Source organism: Nelumbo lutea, chromosome 4 (genome assembly GCF_056320005.1).
Source record: "Nelumbo lutea isolate HS-2025 chromosome 4, American lotus-T2T, whole genome shotgun sequence".
NCBI classification, from domain to species: Eukaryota; Viridiplantae; Streptophyta; class Magnoliopsida; order Proteales; family Nelumbonaceae; genus Nelumbo; species Nelumbo lutea.
The window spans coordinates 18,321,364-18,346,867 of NC_142687.1; the positions used below are offsets into that span (position 1 = coordinate 18,321,364).

At 40.5% G+C, this 25,504-nt stretch overlaps 1 protein-coding gene across 4 annotated transcripts in view; it reads left to right on the top strand.

Annotated features, from left to right (window-relative positions):
• The first annotated feature begins 195 nt into the window (after positions 1-195).
• APC2 (anaphase-promoting complex/cyclosome 2) overlaps positions 196-25,504 on the top strand; it is a 57,708-nt gene continuing 32,399 nt past the window's right edge. For 2 of the 4 annotated variants that reach the window (XM_088986259.1, XM_088986261.1), the window contains exons 1-3: positions 228-1,003; positions 1,200-1,289; positions 1,750-1,981. In XM_088986259.1, the coding sequence (XP_088842385.1) occupies positions 764-1,003; positions 1,200-1,289; positions 1,750-1,981 (562 nt within the window). In that variant the 5' untranslated portion in view covers positions 228-763. Of the gene's footprint in view, positions 1,004-1,199; positions 1,290-1,749; positions 1,982-19,810; positions 20,049-25,504 lie in introns of those variants that run through there. The other 2 variants (XM_088986258.1, XM_088986262.1) reach the window with 2 other exon arrangements.

A 25,504-nucleotide genomic window follows, 5' to 3' on the forward strand; every position in this document is an offset into this window, starting at 1 on the left:
GTTCACCTTGCATTGAGAATATTTTCCGTATTTGTATGTTATTCGTAGAAAGATATTTTTAATTTAATATATAAAAATTAATAAATATTATAATATAATTGAATTCAGATTTTAATCGGAAGAGATGGAGTCAAATTTAAATATAATCCAATTATTAATCATATATAAAGTATAACATTCGAATCTGATTCAATTATATAAATACATCATCCAAACTTAAGAAAATTGGATCGGACCTCGGATTTTCTGGTTTCATTGGCATGCATATTTGAAAGCGCTATGTGAGTAGCAAATCCCATTTTCAATAAACAATCAGTATGTCAAATAGAGAAAGTAATTTATGATCCCATTTTCACAATTGACGTTCTGGTCCATGGGCCTGATCGAATATCCACTCAAATGAGTTGGTCCATGGATGACAAATGGGCTTAGATTAGGAGCTTGGCCTACTGCATCGAGTCCCGGCGCCATTTTTCTTTTCATCTATTTCTTCGTATTAACGATCTGGCGGCAAATTGTACAACAAAATCTCCCGCTCGTTCGTCTATCACATCTATTTCTAAAACAAGTAACAACGGAGGGCTCATTTCACGAGTTCCCCATGCCAATGCAAGTGGCAGTCACAGGACGACTGTTCGTTCTGTCTGTTGCTCCGTGCGTTCATGCTTTCTTCGAGTGCCTTATTTGGTAATCTAGGGTTTCTCCAGTGTAATTGCTATAATTGACGTCGTTGCTTACCAAAGAGCCTCTGAACTAAGTAACCATGCAAATAGAGAAGGGTGGGGCATATTGGGTTCATAACCTGGGGATTTTGGATTCAATTGGCGATGAATCAATTGACAAGATTTTGCAGAGCTGGAACGGTTTCTGTGCCAGCACAGAGGTCCTTCTGAAGGATAATGGGGACCTTTCGATTGGGTCGGAGTTTGTTTCTCAAGTGCACAGTCTTTGCAAGTACGGCCTCGACTCTCTTGTCCAGGATTACTTTCTTCGAGAGCTAGAGGTTTGTCAAACGATTTTTCTTTTTTTTTTTTTAATCAATTCAAATGGCGCTGCCTTTTCCCCCTTTCTTCTGTAATGGCACTGGAGTTCTTTAAAGATCTCGACCTTAAAGAGAGAGGAAAAGTAAGCAATAAATACAAAAAAAAAATCGCATTTGGTTTCGTCATGTGCGAAATTGACATCTCCTTTGATTGCAGGAAACATTTGAGAAGAATGGTGCGTCAAAGTTTTGGCAACATTTTGCTAGTTATAGTGACGTGGCAACACCGGAGCTTAATAAACTCCATGTATGAAACCACGACATCTTAACATATCTCCGTTGATGCCAGTTTTTATTTGTTGATGTTCATAATCGCTTTTCTGATTGGATACAGGAAAATGGTGATGTTCTATTTGTATGTCTTGTCTGTGTTTGAATTCTTCGTCATGTGTGCCTCTCGCATGCTCTTTCGTTTATTAGAGAATCAACAGTTAGCAGACACAAATAGCATCCCAATGGTTACTGCACTAAGCCATTTACTTTCAGATCACTAAAACTTCTTTTCACATACATGAATCTGCAATGACTTATATTTTTGGAGACAATAATTAACTGAGATTCTCCTCAATGTGTCTTCAGTTATCCCTGTTATCTCTATACTGCAATTGATACATATTGTTGGTTTGTTTGGACTCTTTTGGTGCTGTACCGATTTCCGAATTGATTAAAATTTGTCATTACAGAACTGATAAAAAATGTTAATACAGATTAATGCGGATGAGGCCCAGAAAGTGTTATCTAAGTCACTGGAAGAGATATGTTTAGAAAAACAGTATCAGGAAAAGTGCCTGTTAATATTAGTTCATGCTTTACAGTCATACAAAGAAAATGTGTCTGGAGGAAAACCAAATCCGGAAAAGAAAAGACACCATCTTGTTTCTAGATATCAGCTGATGGTCTCCTCAGTCCTTATGACATCCCTTCCTCGCCGTTTTCCTGGTAAGTTCTAGGTACCAGTTCATGGAGCCCTCAGTCCTTATGTGGTAATTATTTCTGCTTAAACATTTTTAGAACTATGCTGCGTAACTTCCTGATAGATAGTTCAGACTCAACTTTGACACATCTGTTTATGTTTATTTCTATTTTATTTTTGGTCTAATATATGAAGCCCCTCTTTCTATTTTTTTTTTTTATAATTATCTTCTTTTTCCCTTCTAATTGTTTAATTATTATTTAGAAGTTTTTCCCCTCTCCATTGCTGAATCGATAATGAAAAGATAGGGTTGTGGGAACTGAAAATCCATCATTTCTCCATGAAAACATATCTAGTATTGTTTCTGTTGTTTTCACCACCACCGTTTGGTTCAACCTACTATTTTTTTATGAATAACGAGAAACAGTTTCATTTAATTAGAAACATAAATCTACAAGAAAGAGGCATCCCAGAGGTTGAAATGGGATCAACTTACTAAATTGGAGCCTTTTCTGCTCGTTATCTTTTAAACAGTTATTTGTTCATAAGTCATTGGTGGGCAAGATCTAGAAGTTGTCTGTTATAAATGCCTGTCAACCAATTCATCAGAAAGAGTTGAAGCTTTGATATGAACCAACACTCGATTAAATTTTCTTTATCTTTATTAGCTCATTTAATCACTTCATTGGCCCTACAAAGTTTATCTTATCAGAAAATGAGAAGTCCAAAGTAATTAATCATGTGGCATTTATTCATAAAAAAAAAGAGAAGTCCAAAGGTTACATCTTAGAACATGAAAATGCACACGAGGAACTAGTCTTTGCAAGAGCTTTAGAAAAGGTTTATAAGAGAAGAAGCTCAAGAGAGTGTGGATGGAGTGTTGAGTTCTTTATCAGAAAAGTTGGCCTTGACTCAGGCAGAATGTTCTTCAAGTCTGATTTCAGATGGGAAGGTTGATGGAGGTCTGCGGCATTGAGAGTTTAGGAGTCAGTAAGTTGGTGGAGGTGCATAGCTTAGAGAACAACTTTGAGAGAAAGAAAAAGAAAGAGACACGAACTACTCGTAGCTTTGTTTCCAATGAAGGAAATCCTCAGATGAAGGATAAGCTGGAATTAAGTAGGTTTGTTGAGAGGGATATTCAAGTTGCTAAGAGTTTGGGTACATTTTTTTCTGGGTGAAGAGCTTTTTTGGAATTAGAAATTAGAGAGAGCACTGAAAATTCAGTTTTCTTGGGAGGCTATATTTTCCATTGTTCTGAATATGTTCTTAATGGCGAGCTGGATAAATAGAGAGGCTGAATTGTGGATTCCCCGGGTGCTTTTGTTGTTACTGCAATATGTTGTTAGATCAGTACTGTTTTTTTTTTTTAGGCTCAGTCATCTGTTCGTGGATAGGTAGCTGTTGCCCTGGTCTTTTGGGGTTTTTCTGCGACATCTGTCTATTTGTTTTTATGTTTTTCTTTTGGAAGGTCTTTGTTATAGTCTCTCTGCTATCATAGGTATTTTATGTTTTAGAGATTTGTTCAAAGGTTTTGACTTTTTGCCTTTGCAATTGGTTGAATTTTTGGAATGTTGGAGAGCTACATATCAGCCATCGATGCCAATGTGTATCAGACAAGGATGGAGGGCAAGTTCGAAGTAGTGGGAAGGTGGAGAAAGGAAGTATGGTTTGAAGCTAAGCTATACAAACTAGAAGAAGTGAAAACAAGGTCTCTGGTGTTCCTGAAGATAAGAGAAGAAAAAAGAGAGCCACAGTGTATCTCCAAAAGGAGTAGCAGCTTGGCTTAAAGGCTTCCTGGATGTAGCTTTAGTTTCGAGGGAATCACAGGCCTGGAAGAACTCAATCAAAATCAACGGAAAGATATTTGTAGCTGAACTTCGCTTCAACAGGAAGGGCTGGTTTGCAACAGTCTCAGAATGGTTCTACATAGGTAGAAGACATATGATTTTTATTCCCATGGGAAAACAGAGTAAGGGGTGGATGCTGTTTGTAACGGAGTTGCAGAGCTTTTTATGTTGAAATGAAGATAGACCAAGAGATATCCAACCCAACCAAGCACCGGAAAATCAACCACATCCAGATGGTGAAAAGGATGTTCCAGGGAGTGAAAATCAAACCTACCAGAACTGGCGTAAAAAATATGTGATACTTCCAAACAAAAGAGTAGGTGGTTGAGGCTGTGTTGCAGAGGAGATTAAATGAAAGCTGAAAGTGGGAGGACACTTCAATCTTCGATCATTTCAAGAAGATAAGGCTCTTCTTGAAGTAGACAATCTGGTGGAAGAAATACATGCATTTCCTATTCAAACTTCTAAAGGAGTAATTGTGATCAGTCAGTGGTGTCCGAATGCAAATTGTGTAGATTAGACAGAAATTTTCCGCCTCAAAGTGCTAGGGCTCCCATTTCATCTTTGGTCTCTTGCAAACTTCAAGAAAATCGCAGCTCTGTGCGGAGGAGTCCTGGAAGAATTGGACTTGTCCAATCTCAGTGCAGCTTCAGTGAAATTGGGAGGAGTTAAAATAGAGCCAATACCGAGAACAGTGAGATTGGAACTAGGTGAAAGTGAAACGCATGAGGTAGTTTGGTTGTCGTCGTCGGTGGAGGAGAGACTCTGTAGAAGCCTGCAGGAGGTAGAAGACGATGACGTGGCAAAGGTCGAGTAGGGGGAAAGCGTGAAGGAGAAATCTGACTGTTACTACAAAGAGAAGGCAAATGCTTAGACTGTAGAATCAAAAGAGGATGGTCAGAACTCTAAAGAGGGACTAGAATCTGGGCCATCCATCTTAGATCAAGGGGCTACTAAAAGGTCCTATGCTGAAGTGGCAGCTGGAAGGGGCGGCAATAAAGGAAAAAAAATTGAAAGTGCGCCAAAACTTGACCCAAGGGTTAAACCAGTTGAACCAGACAAACCAACACCAACTTATATTTTAAACAAATCATGTGACCATTTAAAAGTGCATGTCAGCAGGCCGACCCAAAGGTATGGGGATGATTGTTGGGGTCTATCATCGTCCAAATCGACCCCTGCAACCTCCTCTATTGCAGCGGTTGCAAAAAATCCTCTCAAGACTCCTTTGAAAGCGTTTAGCGACGTTGGTTTAGGAAGCGCTCGGTCGAAGAGCAATGGGAAATGGAAGTTGGTTGTGAAAATAAACTCCACAACCCTAGACAAGCCGAACCCGAAATTTAACAGGCTTGAGCGTGAAGACTCTAAGGAAGAAGATGATTGGGAAGACCCAACGCATGATGATGTTTGGAACGACAAAAGTAGCATTGAAAGAGCCTCATCCACTAAAACTTACAATCTGTGGAACGATGAGCTATAGGAACGCAGATCTTGTTTAAAGAACCCTCTAGTGCCTCCTTGTCGGCCCTAGAAGAAGAAACAGTGGTGAGACTTGCCTCAATTCTAAGGTGGACCTAGATGTAGCCGACATTGGTCTAGAAGAAATACCAAGGGAGACACAAGTTCAGTATTCAGGACAGAGAACCGAATATCAACTCTATCCGAAGCAAAGATACACAAGAGGAACAAAATCTAGACGCTATCCCAGTTTTACCTGCCAAGGACTCTCACTTAGTGGGTTTTGATTGAAGGATTTTGTAGCCGTATGAGACTACTGACAGCCCAAGCTGTGGTGTATAATCAATATGAAATTAAGAGGATGAGAGGAGAAAGAGAATCCTAATAAAAGACAACAATTTAAGTCCTAATAAAAGACAACAATTTAAGTCCTAATAAAAGACTAACAACTAATTGTGGACTGACATTTAAATAACTAGTTGCATACGAGTACAATAGAAATAGGTGGGGACCACATTAGTGGTTTCTACACTCCCCCTCAAGTTGGGAATAGATGTTTGTCATTCCCAACTTGCATAGATCTGCTTCTAACTTCTTTGAAACTGCCTTGGTGAGAAGATCAGCAAGCTGCATGTTGGAGCTGATATATGGAAGACAGGCTTCTTAAGATGCAACCCTTTCCCTAATAAAATGTCGATCGACTTCAATGTGCTTGGTTCTGTCATGTTGTACCGGGTTATGATCTATGTTAATAACGGCCTGATTATCACAGTACAACATTAGAGGTTTCTTATAGGTAATACCCAATTCATCAAACAGTGTTTTCAACCATAGTATTTCAGCCACAACATTCTCCATGGATCGATATTCAGCTTCGGCATTGTAACAAGAAACAACATTTTGTTCTTACTCGTCCAGGAAACAAGGTTACCTTCTACAAAGGCACAGTATCCAGAGGTAGACCTTCTATCATCAACACAACCGACCCAATTTGCATCTGTGTAAGCTTCAATCTTCATGTGATTATTATCCTTAAATAGTACACCTCTGCCTGGACACCTCTTTAAATATGCGATCCTCTCAACAACAAGTAGGTGGGTAGTTCTGGGAGAGTGCATATACTGACTAACAACACTGACTGCATAGCTGATGTCTGGTCATGTAAGATAAAGATATAGTAGTTTACCAACTAATCTTTGGAACATAGCTTTATCTTCAAGAGGCTCTCCACCTTCTGCACTAATCTTGTGATTTTGTTCAATAGGTGTATCAGTTGGCTTAACACCCAACTTTTCCTGTTTCTTCCAACAAATCAAGGACATACTTCCTTTGAGAAACAAAGATTCCATGCTTGGATCGAGCTACCTCAACACCCAAGAAATATCATAACTCTCCCAGGTCCTTTACCTCAAATTCTTGATGGAGAAGTTTCTTAAGAGACTCAATTAAACTGTTATCACTCCCTGTTACTACAATGTCATCCATATATACAACAAGTAGAGTTAAGGAAGTATCAACTTACTTAATAATCAAAGTGTGATCTGATTGAGCCTGCACATAGCCAAACTTTTCAAGGGCTTGTCTGAATCTATCAAACCAAGCTCTGGGGGATTGTTTTAGTCCATACAAAGCTTTATTCAACCGACAAACCTTCTTACCTGTCTCTGTACTATAAAAACCAGGAGGTAGCTGCATGTACACTTCTTGCAAGTCTCCATTGAGTAAGGCATTTTTAATATCCATTTGGAACAAGGGCCAAGAGTAACTGGCTACAAGAGATAATAACACTCTGATAGTGGTCATTTTTGCTATTGGGGCAAAAGTCTCCAAGTAATCTATACTATAAATCTAAGTAAATCCCTTTGCAACTAACCGGGCCTTATACCTTTCAATGGAACCATCAACATTATGTTTCACAGTAAACACCCATCTACATCCAACTGGTTTCTTCCCTTTGGGTTGATCAACTAGCTCCTAGGTATTGTTTTAGAAGGGCATCCATTTCTACCTTCATTGCATCTTTCCACTCAGGAATGGTCAGGGCTTCCTGTACTGTTTTGGGAATGGGAATATCAACAATTGATGTAAGAAAGGATTTGTAAGAGGGAGACAGGTGATCATAGGACAAGAATTGTGAGATACGGTGGACTGTGGATGAGGTGCAATGGTGTTTGCCTTTACGGACTGCAATGGGAAGGTCAAGGTCATTCAATGGAAGTGAGGGCTCAGAAGATGGAGAAGGCTCAACAGTAGAAGGCTCATCTGTAATGGGAGCTGGAAGAGATATAGTACCTGGATCTGGATCTTCAGAAGGAATTGGGGCTGGTCTGGACTGCTGATGACCGAAATCAACCTACCTCCATCGTCTGTGATAAACTCTCAAATCCCGACATTTTTGACAACCCTCCCCATTACACCTCTCTTCACTCAATGGAACAGGTAAAGGGACTTCTAATGTGTTAACCCCAACCGTACTACTCTCCCCCTGAGAAGAAACCCTAGAGTAATAAGGTACATACTCAAAGAAAGTAACATTCATGGATACAAATATCTTTCCTAAAGCAGGTTTGTAGCAGTAGTATCCCTTTTGAGTTTGTGCATAACCAAGGAAAATACATTTTGAGGCTTGAGGGCCAAATTTGGAACAGTGAGGGCCAAGAGTTTGTATGAAGCAGGTACAACCAAAGGTTTTAAGAGGGACAAGAAACAACTCTTTATTAGGATCTAAAAGAGTGAATGGGAGTTTCATGTCAAGAACCCGTGAAGGAATTCGGTTGGTGAGATACACAATTGTGAGAATGGCATCTCTCCAGAAATGTATAGGCACATTGGAGTTGAATGTGGTACTTCTAGCTACTTCCATTATGTGCCTATTCTTTCTCTCAGCCACCCCATTTTGCTAAGGGGTATAAGGGCAGGTACTCTGATGGATAATCCCATGGTCAAGAAAATAAGAGGCTAGTGATGTTTTAAAGTATTCTCTCGTATTACCGGATCTGAAAATTTTGATTTTTACCCCAAATTGGGCTAAAATCATCTGATGAAAGGTCTGGGTTAGGGTAGGGACCTCATCTTGAGAATGCATCAAGTAGACCCAAGAAAACTGGGTGTAGTCATCAACAAACAACAAGAAGTATCTGTACCCCCCCCCTAGCAGTGATGTGATATGGTCCCCAAACATTGGTATGCACAATGTCAAAAGGAACACTACTTCTCTTATTACGTAATGAATAGGTTGTTCTACAATGCTTTGCAAGCTCACAACTTTCACACTTTAAACTGGGCATCTGGATAGATTCAAATAAACTAGGAAACAAGCTTTTCAAAGACCTAAAGGATAAATGACCTAATTGGTTATGCCAAAGCCTGACTTGACCAATAGACTGAGAAACAAAAGACCCTCTAACTTCACTACCGTCCCACTGTGAACTTCCTCCAAGCAGATAGATTCCATTTGTCTCACGACCAACCCCAATCACCTTCCTTGTCTCCAAGTTTTGAAAAACACATCGATCGGGAAAAAAGGTTACTGAGCAATTCTGGTTTTTAGTAATGCTGCTAACTAAAAGTAAATTGATGCCAAGTTTAGGAACATGCAGAATAGAAGACAGGGAAATAGCACTAGACAACTCGATGTCTCCCTTGCCGGAAATGGGAACAAGTGATCCATCAGCAATAGTCACCTTGTCTTTACCAGAGGATAAGTGATAGGTAGTAAATAGTGAAGGCAAACCAGTCATATGATCAGATGCACCTGAGTCTATTACCCAACAATGTTCAGTGTTACCTGGAGTTGAAGCATGATAAGCTGAGGCCTGTGTACTTGAATGAGCAAATGTTGAGGTGGGAGGAGCTGATGTTGTGACTGGCTGAGATGATGATGATGTTGAATTACCAACCTCTTTTTCCAACTGAGTCAAGGCAGCTCGAACAACAGCTAGAGTGTCTAGTGGTGCTGCTCTTGTGCCTGATGAGGTTGCACAATCAGTAGTAACAACTGTATTAGCAATCCCCTTTTTGTTCCTGAGTTTTGTGGGAACTAGATGAGGATGCAGCTTCCAATAGGTTTCTTTGGTATGCTTAGGTTTCTTGCAATGTTCACATATTAGGTCATTCTTGTCTTTCTTCTTCATATCTCTCTCCTTATCCCTCCAAACTTGGGTTTAGTTGCTGCCAAGGCTGATTCAAGTGGTGAATGCTGTAACATAACTTTCCTTCTACTTTCTTCACTGTGCACTAGAGAGTAAGCTTGTGATAGAGTCACACTGTCTCTTGTTAGAAGCTGTTGTCTCAGAATGTCATACTCAGAGTTCAGACCAGCTAGAAACTCAAATACCCTATTGGTTTCAACCTGCTTCCTGTAGGTCTGTGCATCATTCTGGCTTTCCCATTCAATTGTTTCTAAGTGATCAATCTCATGCCATAAGGATTTCAAGGTGGAAAAATAAATCAAGACTGGCTTCTCTCCTTGCTTAAGGTTATTCACCTTACATTTTAGCTCATAGGCCCTAGCAACATTGAGGGGTTGGGAGTAGGTTTCTTTCATGATATCCCAAATTTCTTTAGCTGTTTTTGCCCATAAATAATTTCGGCTGATATGTGGTTGCATGGAGTTACACAGCCATGTCATAACCAAATAGTTCTCCTGAACCCATTTGGTATATATTTGGTCCTCCTTGGCTGGTTTCTTGACATCTCCCAGTAAATAACTTAGCTTTCCTCTACCCCCAATAGCCATCATGGCTGATTGGGCCCACTCTAGGTAGTTTGACCCATCAAATTTTATAGTGGTAATTTGAAAACTGTTCTCAGGTATGCTACCAACACCACCAACCCCTAAATAGTTTTCCCCTTGGCTCTTAAACTCCATTCTTTGTCAAGAAAAGATTAACAAATGCCTTTTGTATCCCTGAGACTGGGTAATTGCACCTAGAATTTGCTATTAGTCGAAGCTACTTTATCCTTCTAGGTCGGCAACCCACCCAAAAAAGATAACCTTCCAAGTACAACGTAGAGTGCAGGGCTGAGAGTGCAAGGCTGAAACTAACTGCAGCCCTAGAATTGGCAACAGTCAAGAAACTAGAATCTTGAACTTAGAACCAGTCAAAGGTCAAGAAACAAGCCAAGAACACAACCAGTTCAGTTGCACCTCTTAAAGTAACCAAAAAACTATTCTTTTAATGTATCAAGAACAGTTCAGGAGGAAAAACTTTCAGTCGAACCTTTGAAATAACTAGGAAAGGTAATCCTTTTAATAGAAAAGATTGACTTACTTCAGCAAAACTTAGGTCGCAACCTTCAAAGATAACTCTGAACCCTAATCTTGAGGGTTTTTCCTTCTGACTCTTCCTGATTGTTGGTCATCCTCTGATGCTTCACCAACAATCTCCAAGACTCGGCCTATGATCCTTTTTAGTAGAAATTTTCCAACCCTAGGAAATTCTTATGCAGCCGGCCATGTCAGACTATCATAAGATTTCCTAGGTTGGCTTTGATACCATGTAGTCGTATGAGACTACTGGCAGCCCAAGCTGTGGTGTATAATCAACAGGAAATTAAGAGGATGAGAGAGAGAATGAGAGGAGAAAGAGAAAAGAAGAGAAGAAGATTTCGAAGGAAGGAGTTCAGAATAGAAGAGGATGCTTAATCTGCTGCCCCCCTCTTTCTATTTATATTAATTTTGAAGTAAGGATAAGACTGCTTACATGGCAAAATTAAAATCCTAATAAAAGACAACAATTAAAGTCCTAATAAAAGACTAAAGTCCTAATAAAAGACTAACAACTAATTGTGGATTGACACTTAAATAACTAGTGGTTGTATACAAGTACAATAGAAAGAGGTGGGGACCACATTAGTGGTTTCTACAGATTTGGACTTGTCGAATCAGGGAACCCCTATACTTTTATATCCTGTTATGTCTTTTAATCATTTGCTTCCTTCTAAAGGGGTTTCTAATTTGTGTTCAGCTACTTGTGCAGGTCTTGCCAAAACCCCACCTGCTATGGAACTCTCAATCTGAAGTGCCACAGTCTTGGAGCCAAAGAACTTGGTGGTTGATAGGGTAGAGGAAGCGAGGGCTAGAGTTGTATCTTTAATCTTGGAAGTTCTAGCTGACCCAACCTTAGGTTTGGAATGTGCTAATGCTAGCCTAAACCAACCCATTACCCAGACAAAGCCAACCTAGAATTAGACCCTAGAGGGAACAAAGGAAGGAAGGCAGGAGGGGTTAGAAGGAGCTAGGATGGTCAGTATAAAGGCAGAAGGAAAGAAAGTTTACCTGAGAAAGAAGAGTAAGCAAAGGAAAAGGAAAATGAGTGAGGTTAAGAAGCTTAAGAGTTGAATAAATTATGAGAAGGAGGAGAACATGAGTATGACAAAAAGAAGAGGGGAGTGTTGAGTAATACCAGCCTAGGGGTGTGACAAGTCATTACTATGAAGATAATAAGTTGGAATGTAAGAGGATTAGGAAGTGCCAAGAAGAGAAGGCTAATCAGAAATGTATTCAAGAAAGCAAAACTAGACTTGATCATGATTCAAGAAACGAAATTATCAGAGCTTAATTAGAAGGTGGATAAGGAGCATTTGGGGAGCCAGGGGTTTGAGCTGGTCATATGCACCCTTGTGGGGAGCTTCAAGGGGAATTCTGACCATATGGAGGAATGAGGAAATGGATTGTGTGGAAGAATTGACTGGTCAGTATTCAATCTCTCTAAAAATTAAAAGAAAGTTGGACGAAAGAGAATGGGCCTTAACAAATGTGTATGGTCCTAATTCTTACAGAGACGAGAAGCTTTTTGGGAGGAATTATGTGCTACCAGGGGCTTGTGGAAGGGTCCATGGTGTGTGGGGGGTGATTTTAATGTCATTAGATACTTGGGGGACTCAAACAACCCGAACCAGGGATTTACTACTAGCATGAGGAAGTTCAATAGGCTAATTGATTCTTTGGATTTAAGAAACCCCCCTTGCTTCAGGTGGACTATACTTGGTTAAATTTTCAATCCCCCCAATATGCTCCAAACTGGACAGATTTCCCATATCTCCTGATTAGGAAGAAATGTGGGGATCCTTAATAGTAAGAGGGTTACCTAGAGTTACTTCAGACAACTGCCCTATTTGTATCGAGAAAGAAATCCCAGGGGAGGCCCTTCTCCGTTTAGATTTGAGAATATGTGGTTTGAAGACTGCCCTAATTCCTAATTCCTTTAAAAGCAATTAATTCAATTTTTTTTGAATTAAATTCAAGAGTTTTAGGTGGCCATTCCTATGCTAACGTGGCCAGAAGAGATTGTAACGCAACACATCTTAACAGGGCCACCACTTCTGAGCCGAGTGTAAGAATGGCCGAACCATTTTTTGGTCCACTCACCACTTTTAACGGGCCACATGATGACTTAAGTCATCACGTGGGGTGGGACAAGCTCTATTCGACTGTAGATGGAAACATCCATATATCTTCTTCTAGAAAAGAGGAGACCGATCTGTTTGCTTCTCAAGGCTATCAGAAATCGCGAACAGGCGGAGGAAGGTGCCCCCTAAGCTGGAACCTTCATCCGGATTGTGGTGAGCAGGCTTCCAGTGTAGAAGATCGCCCAAACCCACACTATAGTAGGGGTAAAATAGAAGAGAGAGAGAGAGAGAGAGGATGAAGACAACGGCTGGATAAGTTGCAGCACAAAGAGTGATGAAGAGGGGATTTCAGATGACTGTGCAAGTTTGGATGACTCTACACAGGAAGATTCCTAGGCAGGACAGGTCAGAGATGAGTTAAACTTAGAGCAACTCTTTCTTGAAAATCCGATGGGTGTACAGAAGACAGATTTGGAGACTCCAATAAACTTGAACAGGGTAGACCAAAGCTCAATTTTGGACAAGCCTTTACCAAGGTTTGGCTCCTTGCAAGTAACTGTTAAGGTGGTAGGTCATGCTTACCCAGATTTGAACAAGAGTACATCACAGGGAGGTGGACAACCGGATAAAGAAAAAGGTATTTGTGTAAACTAGTTGACTGGGAATAGTTCCCTCCAACCCGAGGAGACAGAAAGCTCCAATTGTTCTTTATAGGGTTTGAAAACCAACCACCTTCCTCTGCCCCTTTTCTACAACCCTCAGTTGGAACCAGGTAACTCTAACAACTTTGTCAATTCAGTTTGTGCTACTGATGAGTGTTCTGTGTCCATTGTTCCAGATTCCTTTTCCAACCAAGAGTCAAAGGCCCATGTATAGGAAGCCACAATGAGATTACAAGGGGAGGAGGGGGAGACAATAGTGGGATTACAGGGTAGGGATAAAAGGATATGGCGCATCATTGAGAGGGTAATGGGTGAAGTGGAGAGGAATAAATTGCAAAGGGAGGGTACAAATGGGACAGAAAGAGTGCCTAGTGGAGAGAGAGAGAGAAAAGGAATGAGGAGAGGGGTAGATGTGGAGAGCTTGGAAAGCTAGATAAAAAGGAGAATTGTAGGGAGGATTCAGTGGCAAAATTTGTGGGAAAGTTGGGGTGTAAATTGAAGAACCCAAATGATTTAAAAGCATTTCTACGAAAAAAGGAGGAAAGAAAGTTCAAGAAAAGAAAATTGAGTGAGGTTGAGAGATTAAAAAGAGATATTGAGGGGGATAAGAAGTTTGGGGCCAGAGGGGATAGAAGGAAAGGGCCCAAGTAGATTTTGGTGGTGATAAGGTAGTTTCTTGCAAAATTGTAATTAAAATCATAAGTTGGAATGTGAGGGGGCTAGGTAGTGCTAGAAAGAGAGCAGCAATCAAAGAGGTGTTTAAGAAGTTAATCCAGATGTGGTATTACTTCAGTAATCCAAAAGAATGGATTTTGACTGTAGATGGGCGAGAAGTGTCTGGAGAGCTAAGGGGATTAAGTGGGTGGCTGTCTCATCGTGGGGGTCCTAAGGTGGTATTGTGACTTTGTGGAAAGAAGATGTGCTTATAGGACTAGAGGAGTTGATAGGGGATCATTCTGTTTCTTTGAAGTTTAGGCAGGTGGAAGATGGTTTCGAATGGGTTCTAACAAATGTTTATGGGCCCAATGACTATAGGCAGAGAAAGAAACTGTGGAAAGAGTTGAGTGATATTAGGGGCCTTTGGGAAGGACCGTGGTGTCTGGGAGGGGATTTTAATGTAGTGAGCCTCAGAGGAAACCGATAACCCTAGATAGAGAGTGACAACAAGTATAAGGAGCTTCAATCGGTTTGTGGATTCGTTTGAGCTTAAAGAACTCCCAATGCTTAACAATACCTTCACCTGGTCCAACCTCCAATCAAACCCAATTTGCTCTAAGCTGGACAAGTTTCTCTTTTCTACAGATTGGGAGGCACATTGGGGTAACTTAACATCTAGGGTGCTACTGAGGCTTACCTCAGACCACTGGCCAATAGTAATGTGTAAGGAGGATTTAAGAGGTGATGGTCCTGCCCTGTTTAGGTTTGAAAACATGTGGTTGACCCACCTGGGTTTCATTGAGAAAATCAAGGAATGGTTGCAGCACTATAATCCGCCAGTACAATGGGAAGGAATGAGGTTCCATAAAAAGCTTCAGTTCTTAAAATCCCAAACAAAGGAGTGTAACAGGTTGGAGTTTGGGAGAGTTGAGGAAAGGAAACAGGTGTTGGTAGAGCATATAGAAGAGCTGGATATGAAGGAAGGGGCCTTTTTGGAGAAGAAGGCAGATAGAGGAGATGGAGTTTAAGGAAGCAATTGGAGGATCTTTTGATTAATGAGGAAATAAGTTGGAGGCAGAAATCTAGGTGCAAGTGGTTGAAGGAGGGGGATAGAAGCACTAGGTTCTTTCACTCAGTGGCAAACAGTAGAAGAAGGAAGAATTTCATTTCAAAGTTGGAAGTCGAAGGAACAATTATTTCCCACCCGGTAGAAATAACAGAAACCTTTGTTGGCCATTTCAAATCTATTTTAAGAAGGCCTTTAAATGAAAGGATCTGGTTGGAGGGTTTAGACTGGCCGGCTCTAAGTCCAGAAAACAAAGAGTTGTTAGAAAGGATATTTGATTTGGAGGGGATAAAGGAAGCTATCTTTTCAATGGATAGGACAAAAGCTCCAGGTTCGGACGGGTTCACAATAGCTTTCTATCAAGATGGTTGGGGTATTGTGGAGGAAGATATTGGGTCAATGTTTGAGGAGTTCCACAGAAGGGGAATAATCAACCCGGGCTTAAACTCCACTTTCATTGTTCTGGTTCCTAAGAAGAAAGAGGCTTCACAACCAAGGGACTTCAGACCTATTAGTTTGGTGAACAGTTTGTACAAAATAATCGCAAAAGTGTTGTCTCTAAGGTTAAAGAAGGTTCTTCTATACTTGCACCTAACCAAGGTTCTTTTGTGATGGGAAGACAAATTACCGATCAAATCTTGATTGCAAATGACAGTCTGGAGAGTTTTAGGAAATCCAAGAAGAAAGAAGTGGTGTGTAAACTGGACTTGGAGAAGGCTTATGACTTGGTTGATTGGTCCTTCTTGTTTGAGGTGTTGAAAAGTTTCGGCTTTGGAGATAGTTGGTGTAATTGGATTTGGGGTTGTATTAGAAGTTGCCACTACTCTATCTTGGTGAATGGAACTGTGGTGGATTTCTTCCTTGCCTCGAGAGGAATAAGACAAGGTGATCCACTATCCCCTTTCCTATTCACTCTAGTTGCTGATGTACTTGGGAGATTGATTCAAAGAGCAAATTCAAGGAATTTAATAAAAGGATGAAGAATAGGAAGGGGGGAGATACCTCTTACTCATCCACAGTTTGCGGATGACACTATCCTTTTTTGTGAAGGTGGGGACATTGAGTGGATTCGGAACCTAAAGTTGGCAATACAACTCTTTGAGTGGGTATCCAATCTCAAGGTGAATTTGGATAAAAGTAGTTTGGCGGGTGTGAATCTAGAGGAGAGAGAGCTTAGAGAGTATGCAGATGCCTTAGGGTGTGCAACCTCAGAATGGTTGATGGCTTACCTAGGCCTCCCCCTGGGGGATAACCCTAAGAAGGTAAGCTTTTGGAACCCAGTGGTGGAGAGATTTGGGAAAAGGCTTGCCTCTTGGAGGAAAAATTATCTTTCCTTGGGGGGGGGGAGAATCACTTTGATTAGATCAACCCTAGCTAATCTTCCTGTGAACTTCCTATCAATGTTTAAGATCCCCACAAAGGTCTCTAACACTTTGGAAGCGCTTATGAGGGATTTCTTGTGGGAGCCTGGAGAGGAGAAGCGGGACCATAGGGTGAGTTGGGAGGTGGTAACTAGAGGTAAAAAGCTAGGAGGTCTTGGGATTGGAATCTTAAAAAGAGGAACATGGCATTGTTCGGGAAATGGTTATGGATGTTTCCGTTGGAAAGAGACAAGTTGTGGACAAAGATTGTGGCTAGTATTCTCCCCTTGTATTAGGTATGGTCTTAACTTTGGTAATAAAATAAAATTTTGGGAACAACTTTGGGTCGGGGACTCACCTCCAATGGACCAATTCCCCTCTTTGTATGCTCTTTTTGGTTTGAAAATTGAACCCATTTCTTCCTTCTTAACCCCCTCAAACTCTCTTTCAGGGTTTGGGTGGAACCTAGGGCTGAGAAGGGCAATTAGGGACATAGACTTGGACCACATTTTGTCTTTGTTAGCCATCCTTGAAAATGTCTTCTTGGATCCCATTAAGGACACCAGATTTTGGGTTCCCTCCTCTTCAGGTGTTTTCTCTTGTGCCTCATTTTTCGAGACTTTAACTCAGCCTTCTAATCCCATTGGGTTGTTTTTCCCTTTTAAAGAAATTTGGAGTTGGCCCATTCCTCGGGTTGCTAGTTTTTGTTGGGAAATTTTCTTGGAAAGAATTAACACAAATGACCTACTTCAGAAAAAAAGACCCAACTCTTGTTTACTTCCTAATAGATGTACTCTCTGTAAATCAGTTTGGGAGTGGGTCTTTTCCCTTTTTGGGTGTGTTTGGATTCCCCCTGGAAGTGTCCAAAGCTTGTTCTTTCCCTCTTTTTTCAGATGGCCAAAGAAGAGAGGGAAGACTGTGGAGAAGCATTAGGGATACAGTGTGTTGGTCTCCATGGGAAGAAAGAAACTCACAAATATTTTCAGATAAGGAAAGAACCATTGGAAACTTATTAGATCTAATCCTGTTAAGGGTGGCACATTGGTTGAAAACTATCGAATTGTTCTCAGATTATTCAATGGCTGATGTGGTGAGAAATTGGAAGGAGATAGCCTCCTCTGCCCTCTGTAAGAGGACCTGTAGTCTTTCGTGGTCCCCTCCTCCTTCTGGGTTCATAAAATTGAATTTTGATGCTAGTTGTATAAGGAACCCAGGGCCTGCTGGGATTGGGGGAGTATTTAGGAATGAGGTGGGGGCTATTATTGCTATGTTCTCAGGCCCAATTGGGGAAGGAGACTCTCTTAGGGCTGAGATCCTTGCAGCCCTGGAAGGTATCCAAAGAGCAAGGGAGTTGAACATCGGATGTTTGGTTCTTGAAGGTGACTCGGAGGTGGTGATTAGGTGGCTAAAGGGGGAAGGCAACAGATTATGGAGTTATAATAATGAGAAGAATAAATTTAGCTGGTTGAGTAGGGATATTGTGGTTCATTACAACTGGGTGAAGAGGACTGCTAATTCTTTTGCTGATGGGTTAGCAAAGCAAGGGGTGGATAGGGTCTCGACGGGCTAATTTTTGAACTTTCCTTGTATTCTTTGGTGGGGAGTTAAGTCTTTTTACCTCCCCTTTGTACCTAAGCTTCACATAGTTTCATATCTTTAATAAAGTTTCTTGTTATTGATAAAAAAATGTGGTTTGAAGACCCTATATTTAAGATTAAGCTAAAGAAGTGGTGGGAGGCATTTAGACCTTTGGGGAGGTTGAAAATGATAGGCTTTGCCAAGAAACTAAAGAGGCTAAAAGAAAAAAAAAATAAAAGATTGGAATAAAGCCCATTTTGGAAGGTTAGAAGAAATAAAAGATAACTTGGTGGGGAGGATTGAGGAGCTAGATAGGAAAGAGGGGAATGGTGGAATCAAAAGCCAAACTTGGAAAATATATTACGAAAGGAGCAAATTCGTTGGAGACAAAAATGAAGGTGTCAATGGCTTTTAGAGGGGGATGGAAATACTAAGTTCAATCTCTTGCAATTTGAAGGAGAAAGAAGAACTTAATCCTTAGTGTGGAGGAGGAGGAAGTGAGGGATAAGTGGTAAGAGAAAGTCAAGGGATTACAAGGTTTTTTGTAAATAATTTAAGGAAATTTTCTCAAGCCCATTTGGAGTGTTTCCAAAATTGCCAGAGTTAGAAGGGGATGTTCTGTCAGAAGAGCAATCTCTTGCTCTAGAAAGGAGATTTTCTTTACAAGAAATCAAGGAAGCTATTTTTTCAATGGACAGATCTAAAGCCCCTGGGTCGGATGGTTTCTCCATGGCCTTCTATCAAGAGTGTTGGGATATGGTGAAATCAGACATCTTGGAAGTCTTTAACGAATTCTTCTCCAAAGGGGAGGTTTCACCAGGAGTAAATGCCACATTTATCACTTTTATTCCAAAGAAGAGGGAGGCCAAAACTCCTAAAGACTTTAGTCCAATAAGCCTCATTTGGGGGTGTTTACAAAATTCTGTCAAAGGTCTTATCAGAAAGACTAAAAAAGGTGTTACCCTCGGTCATCTCTCCTTTCCAAGGTGCTTTTGCAGAAGGAAGGCAGATTGTGGATCAAATCTTAGTGGCCAATGAATGCGTCGTAGAAAGCAGAAAGGGTAGATAAAAGGGGCTGGTTTGTAAAGTAGATCTAGAAAAAGCCTATGACCTGGTTAATTGGGAAGTCCTAAAAATACTAGAAAGACTGGGATTTGGAGTTAGATGGAGGTCTTGGATTAAAGGATGCTTAACTTCAGCTCATTACTCAATCCTAATCAATGGTACATCAAAGGACTTCTTCCTGGCCAAGAGAGGAATTAGGCAAGGTGACCCCCTATCCCCATTCTTGTTTACCCTAGTGGCAGAAGTGCTAAGCAAAATGGTGGCATAAGTTGATGGTCAAGGCCTTATTAGAGGTTGGAGGGTAGGTAGAAATTAGGTGATTGTTACCCATCTCCAATTTGCTGACATCACCATCTTTTTTTTGTGAAGGAAACAATAAGGGAAGCTGTGGAAAATTTGAGGATGCTGTTGAATAATTTTGTGGGAGTGACAAGGATGAGGAGGATAAATTAGACCAAAAGTGGAAGTGTAGGGGTCAATTTGGTGGAAGGAGAACTAGTAAGATTTGCTGAGATCTTGGGGTGCGAGATCAGAAGTTGGCGTATCAGTTACCTTGGTCTACCTTTAGGAGGAAGTTATTTCTTTGTGTGGAAGGCTTGATAGGAAGTTATTTCTTTGTGTGGAAGATTAACCTTGATTAGAGCCACTTTGGCAAACCTCCCCACCTATTTCCTTTCAACCTTTATAATCCTTTATAGGGTAGCAAGGTGCTTAGAGAAGTATATGAGGGACTTCCTTTGGGACTCGGGAGAGGAAAGGAAAGACTACCTGATCAAGTGGGAGCAGGTTAGCAAACTTAAGGAACAAGGGAGTTTAGGAATTGGGAACATCCTTTTAAGGAACACAACTCTACTAGGTAAGTGGCTTTGGAGGTATCCCTTTGAGAGCAACAGACTATGACACAAAGTGATTGAGAGCATTCATGGGGTGGATGGAAGTGGCTGGGATGCAAAAGTTTCCCCTCATAGTTCTTCATCTTCTCCTTGGAAAGCAATTCATGAAATCTACTCTACTTTCCTCAATTCCATCCGGTTCGATGTGGGAAGGTAATAAAATTCTGTTTTGGGAAGATCTATGGGTAGGGGAAACCCCACTTAAAGATCAATTTCCTAATCTCTTTGCTCTATCTAACCTCAAGGGGGAAGCTATATCCATGTTGAGAACACCTTGTCCAAATGGTGTGAACTGGAATTTGGGCTTCAGAAGGGGATTAAGGGAAAATGAGTGTGAGTCTTTAATCCGATTGTTGGACCTTCTAGGGCAAATCCACTTGGACCCTTCACTGGAAGACTCTAGAATTTGGGTAGGCTCTTCAGACAGTCTCTTTTCTTGCTCCTCTTTCTTCAAAGTACTTGCTTCCCCCAACCTCCTAGGTGGGGATTTCCTTGTGAAAGAAATTTGGTGCAAGCCTATTCCCCCAAAGATCCAAGCCTTCTGCTAGGAAATATTCCTTGGTAAGGTAAACACTTGCGATATGTTGCAAAAAAGGCCTTGCATTTGCCTTTCTCCTCGTGTATGCTTTTTGTGTAAGGAAATGTTGAGACCCCTTCTCATTTAATGATATCTTGTTCTTTTGTGCTTCGAATTTGGGAATTTTTTTGTACTCTCTTTGGCTGTAGGTGTGTTCCCCCTCAAGATGTGGCAGGACTCTTCAACCATGAATTCTTGAGACAGAGAAAGAAAAGAGGGATGGTAATGTGGAAAGCAACAAAGGCAGCAATTTGTTGGGTAATATGGGAAGAGAGGAACAACAAAATTTTTTGGAAAAAAGTAGAACAATAGAGGAAGTGATTGATAGTATCAAGGTGAAAGTAGCTCATTTGGTAAAACCCTTGGATAGCTTTTAAGTCTTCTCAGTCACAGACATTCTAAGAACATGGTCCGAAATAGCACAGTCTTCGAGAGTAAGAGATAAAGTAAGGTTGGACAGAAACCACCAGAAGGCAATACAGTAAAACTGAATTTTGATCGGAGCTCCTTTGGAAATCCGGGCATCTCAGGAATAGGAGTATTCAGAAATTCTGAAAGGAGGATATTGGGTATGTTCTCAAGACCGATCGGCACCGGAAACTCACTGAAGGCTGAACTGTTAGCATTACTACAAGGGTTAAAGCTAGCCAAACAACTAGGATACAGACATGTTGAAGTGGAAGGGGACTCAAAAGTGGTAATTTCATGGGCAGCAAACAGCAGCCATACCCCATGGATGTTTGAACATATGGTTAGGGAAGTGGAAAAGATTGCAAAGGAGGTTGATGCTGAATTTAAATGGGTCTGAAATTCATAAAAAAAATTTTAAATGGGTCTGAAGAAGTGCAAATGGGCTAGCTGATGGTTTAGCAAAACAGGGGGCATTGAGATAGCAATTGTTTTGGGCTGCACTGTAATGAGGGATAAAATAGAGTGATTAAAAGGGGATCAACAGTCCCATCTCCAAGTTGTATAAACTGTTTACAATCTGAATTTTAATAAAATACATGTTTACTGATAAAAAAAATTGGAATGTTGGAGGCATATCTTGTGGGGTGCTTCAGTTGTAAAGCTAATATATTGCTTGTATACATTATCTCCTTTTGCTTTTAATAAATTTACTTTTATTATCAAAGAAACGGTCACCCCATGGTAATTGATAACCCCTATGCCTACCCTATCCCCAAGTGCAGCTCCACCCTGTTTTCCCTTTTGTTGTTGATCATCAGCATCATCATAGCCTTGCCCCAACTATATGATGGTGGAAAAAGTTAAAGACTTGCTGATTTCTTGGTTGGCTTCAAATCCTTGTTATAGAGGAAGATCTTTTGATAGCTTTGTGATAAAAGTTCTCTTTTGTATCAAATGTGGATATATGGCGGCTTTTTGTATATTCCCAATGTACAGTCTCTTGTTGTAAATGGGTTCTGGTTTTGATTTACCTTTTCTCAAAAAAAAGGCTATATGGGGTTAGCTACATGAATATTGTTTTGCCATTTCATTCTGTTCAGTTCCATAGCCATTGTTAAATTATGGGTGCTTAAATCATTTCTTATTACTTCCAGCCAAGTCCTTTTCATTTTTCTCTCATTTTATCACTTATTGGAGCTACTCTTAGGTTCCTTAATATGACTTCATTTCTACCCCCGTCAATTTGTGCTTTCCAATTTTACCACTCATCCATCTAAGCGAATTTCTACCACACTCATTTTTTGATCATGTTCAAATCAGAACCTATGACCATGAGAGTCTTGCAAACGTTTTAGTGCCAGCTGCCAAACTAACATAACCCTACTCCTTTATTTGAGCTTAGGAATGATAGTGTTAGATAGTTTCGCACCAATGTTTTAGAAAATTAGAAGGCATAAGAGGTGTATGCCTGGTGGAATTCCTCCAATTAGGTGCCTTCAAAATGCCCTAAGGCATACACCTCATGCACACTTAATACAAAAGGGACAAAAATAAAGAAAGAAAGGAAGGGAAGGGAAAGGAAAGAAAAAGAAAGAGAGAAAGAATCGGGTGCAACATTATGGGAGAGAAGTAGTAGTCATCATGGGAGACGAGACAATAGGAGTGTGAAGAGGTGAAGGCTTCTTATTCTTTGCAACAAAATGGAAAGAAGAATTAGCTATTGGAGCAAAAAAAAAGATTGCTGTTGGAAGAAGGAAGAAGCAGAGGGAAACAACATTGAAGATGGCACATTGGGTAAAAATCTTAAAGCTGTTTTCAGATTTTAAAGTTGAAGACTTTTTCAGGGTTTGGAGACCTATTGCTGCTTCATCATTTATGAGACGACAGTTTTGTGAGACCTGGTCCCCTCCAACAGATGGTTAGAAAAAGTTGAATTTTGATGGGGGTTGTATGGGTAACCCAGGCCCTTCAGGTATTGGGGGGGGCATTAGAGATAAAAATGGTTCCATTATTGTTCTGTTTTCCAGTCCTATGGAGGAGGGTGATGTGGCAAGGGCAGAGTTTCTAGCTGCAGTATATGGGGTTGAGAAGGCCAAAGAGTTGGGGATTAATAGACTGATCATTGAGGGAGACTCAAAAACTGTGATAAAATGGTTGCAGAAAGGGGAAGGAGTGACATGGCAGTTGAAGAATGATTTAAGAAGATTTAAATGGATATCAAGGAATGTGTTAATTTAGGTGGGTTGGGTTAGGAGATTGGCCAACAGTTTGGGTGATAGCTTAGCAAAGCAAGGGGTTCAAAGAACATATATGTTTTGGGCACATTTGTAATTCTGTCCTGGGTCAGCTTCTATGCTGATTTTTTTTGCAACTTCTTGTTGTAACCTATTAATGAAATTTTTTCAGAGTTATTGATCATAAAAGAAAAAAAAAGGAAGAAGCAGAGGGAAAATCTACTTGAAAGCTGGAAAAGAAGGAAAATCTACATATTTTTAATTGGTGAAGCAACATAATGGTTGAATGGTTTCATTGATGGAGCTTTGTTTTTGTTAAAGAAGGTGGGCTGGAAAAGTTCATTGGAATTACAAAGAAGGAAATATGAGGCTGAGTTAAGAAAAATTCAGAAGGGATGGTCTGTGGCAGTCTTAGAGTTTTTTGGGTATAACAAGAAACACTTGGTGTGTTTTCCAAAAGGGAAAGAAGGGTAGCAGATGGAAACTGATGGGGGTGATGTTGCATTCGTTCTTGGTAAAAAAGGAAATGGATGCATCCAACCTATGCGGATCGGACTATAAAGATCCTAGATTTAATCAAACAATGCCAACCGTTAAATCCTTTAAACCAGAAACTTGCAAAGGAAGAACCATAAGAAGAGAAAGAACATGGGGTGATCTTAGGTAGTGCTAATAGAGTACAAAAGCTGATTTTGGAAGGAAACCGATTGGGGAATCATTTTGAATGCATCGAAGAAGAAACTTCAAGTGGTATTAGGGGTTACGGTCTCCCCTTTGACGAAAGGCACGCCCTCTTGGTTGTCGAAGAAAAAGTAGTGGACTTCAACAGCTTTGAAACTGAGTTGGGTGTTGTACTTGTACAAAGCTGGACAATCTCCTATAACAGTAAGGAGTTCCATAACGGGGCCTTTGCTATTAGATTGTTTAGACTCCCATTTTGGCAAAAGTCATCTCTAGAGAAGGTAGCGATGGTGATTGGAGGTGTCTTCATCTCTTGTGATTTCTTGAGCCTTAGATTTGCAATGGTTGAAATCGTTGAAGTGAAGCCATAGGAGGTTCCTCGATCTCTTGATGTCTTCTCAAGTCAAGTTTGGACGAAGGTTTGGATTGCAATGGAACGTGAAGCATCATTCTAAGGGAAGGTCGAGAGGTTGATGATGAAGATGATGTGGCAGGTCGGAGGCCACGTGGTAGCAAAGAAATGGAAGGAAGAATGGTGTGTGAAGAGAAATCGACAAATGGGCCAATTGTAGAAAAAAACGGATGGAGGGAAAGGGGAATAATGATTATTCCTTTGAAAGGAAAGAATTTTTAAACGGTTTTGAACATGGGAGGAGTAATCTCAAGAAATGAATGGCTGCTAAGTTATTAAAATTGGGTACCATGTTAGACCCGATTAGGCTATGCAATAAAACAAGTAAAGAATGCAGGTCGATGAACAAGGGCAGATAATCCAAACTAGGTAGGATTCAAAGGGTCTTTAGCAACTCACCAGATAATCCTGATGTGCCTTCTCTTAAAGGATTTCATCGAGAGACTATTGGCTCCCAACTTTTTAACTTTAGTTATTGGGCCTTAGCGAACTCATTAGCCACTCATCCTTTGTCTTCCTCAGATGTGGTTGATCTTGGAAAAAGATGAGCTTCAGCGGGAGAATTCAGAGAAGGGAGGACTTTTTCCAAAGTTGTTGAGTTTTCTCAACTGGATAAAGATGGGTTTGTGTTGTGTATTACAAGATTCATTAATGCAAAAAAGGAGGAGAGATCAAAAGTAAAGGAAGGGGATGTAGGAACAGTCACTTGTTTTAGTTGTGTAAGAAAAAACATCAACAAGGGAATGCAGTAGATTGCAGTTAGGAGGAAATACGAGAGGGTAGAGTTTAGAGTTAGCATACGATATACAGAAGACGATGGGGCAAGAGAAGATGATCTTAAAAAGATGGAAAAGGTAGTAGAAGAAGAAGGGGAAGGAAAGCCGAACAAGAAGAGCAATCCAGTGAAGGAGATACCTAGAAGAAGTGGGGGGGAGAACAACACTCAAGTAGGTTTGGAGTTGGAGAACACTAAACTCAAGAATGTTAATGAAAGAGTAGAGAAGAATGTTGAGAAGGGTGAAAAGGGAGGAAAGTCTTTATCAAGAGTTTACAAAAGGAAACAAAAATATAGAACTAGACCTTTGAAAGATGGTAAGGATTATGGCGATGAGTATGTTGCAGCCTCAGCTTTAGAGGAGGAAGATGTAATTATTGATGAGGCTCACGAAATTGAAAGGGTAGTGGCTATGGAAATGGTGTCAAACAAAGAGGTGGAGGTTAGTAAAACCTTGGGCTTATTTTTCCTAGGAGGGAGGTTTTTGCAAATGAAGCTTTCAGGGAGGTGGAACCATGG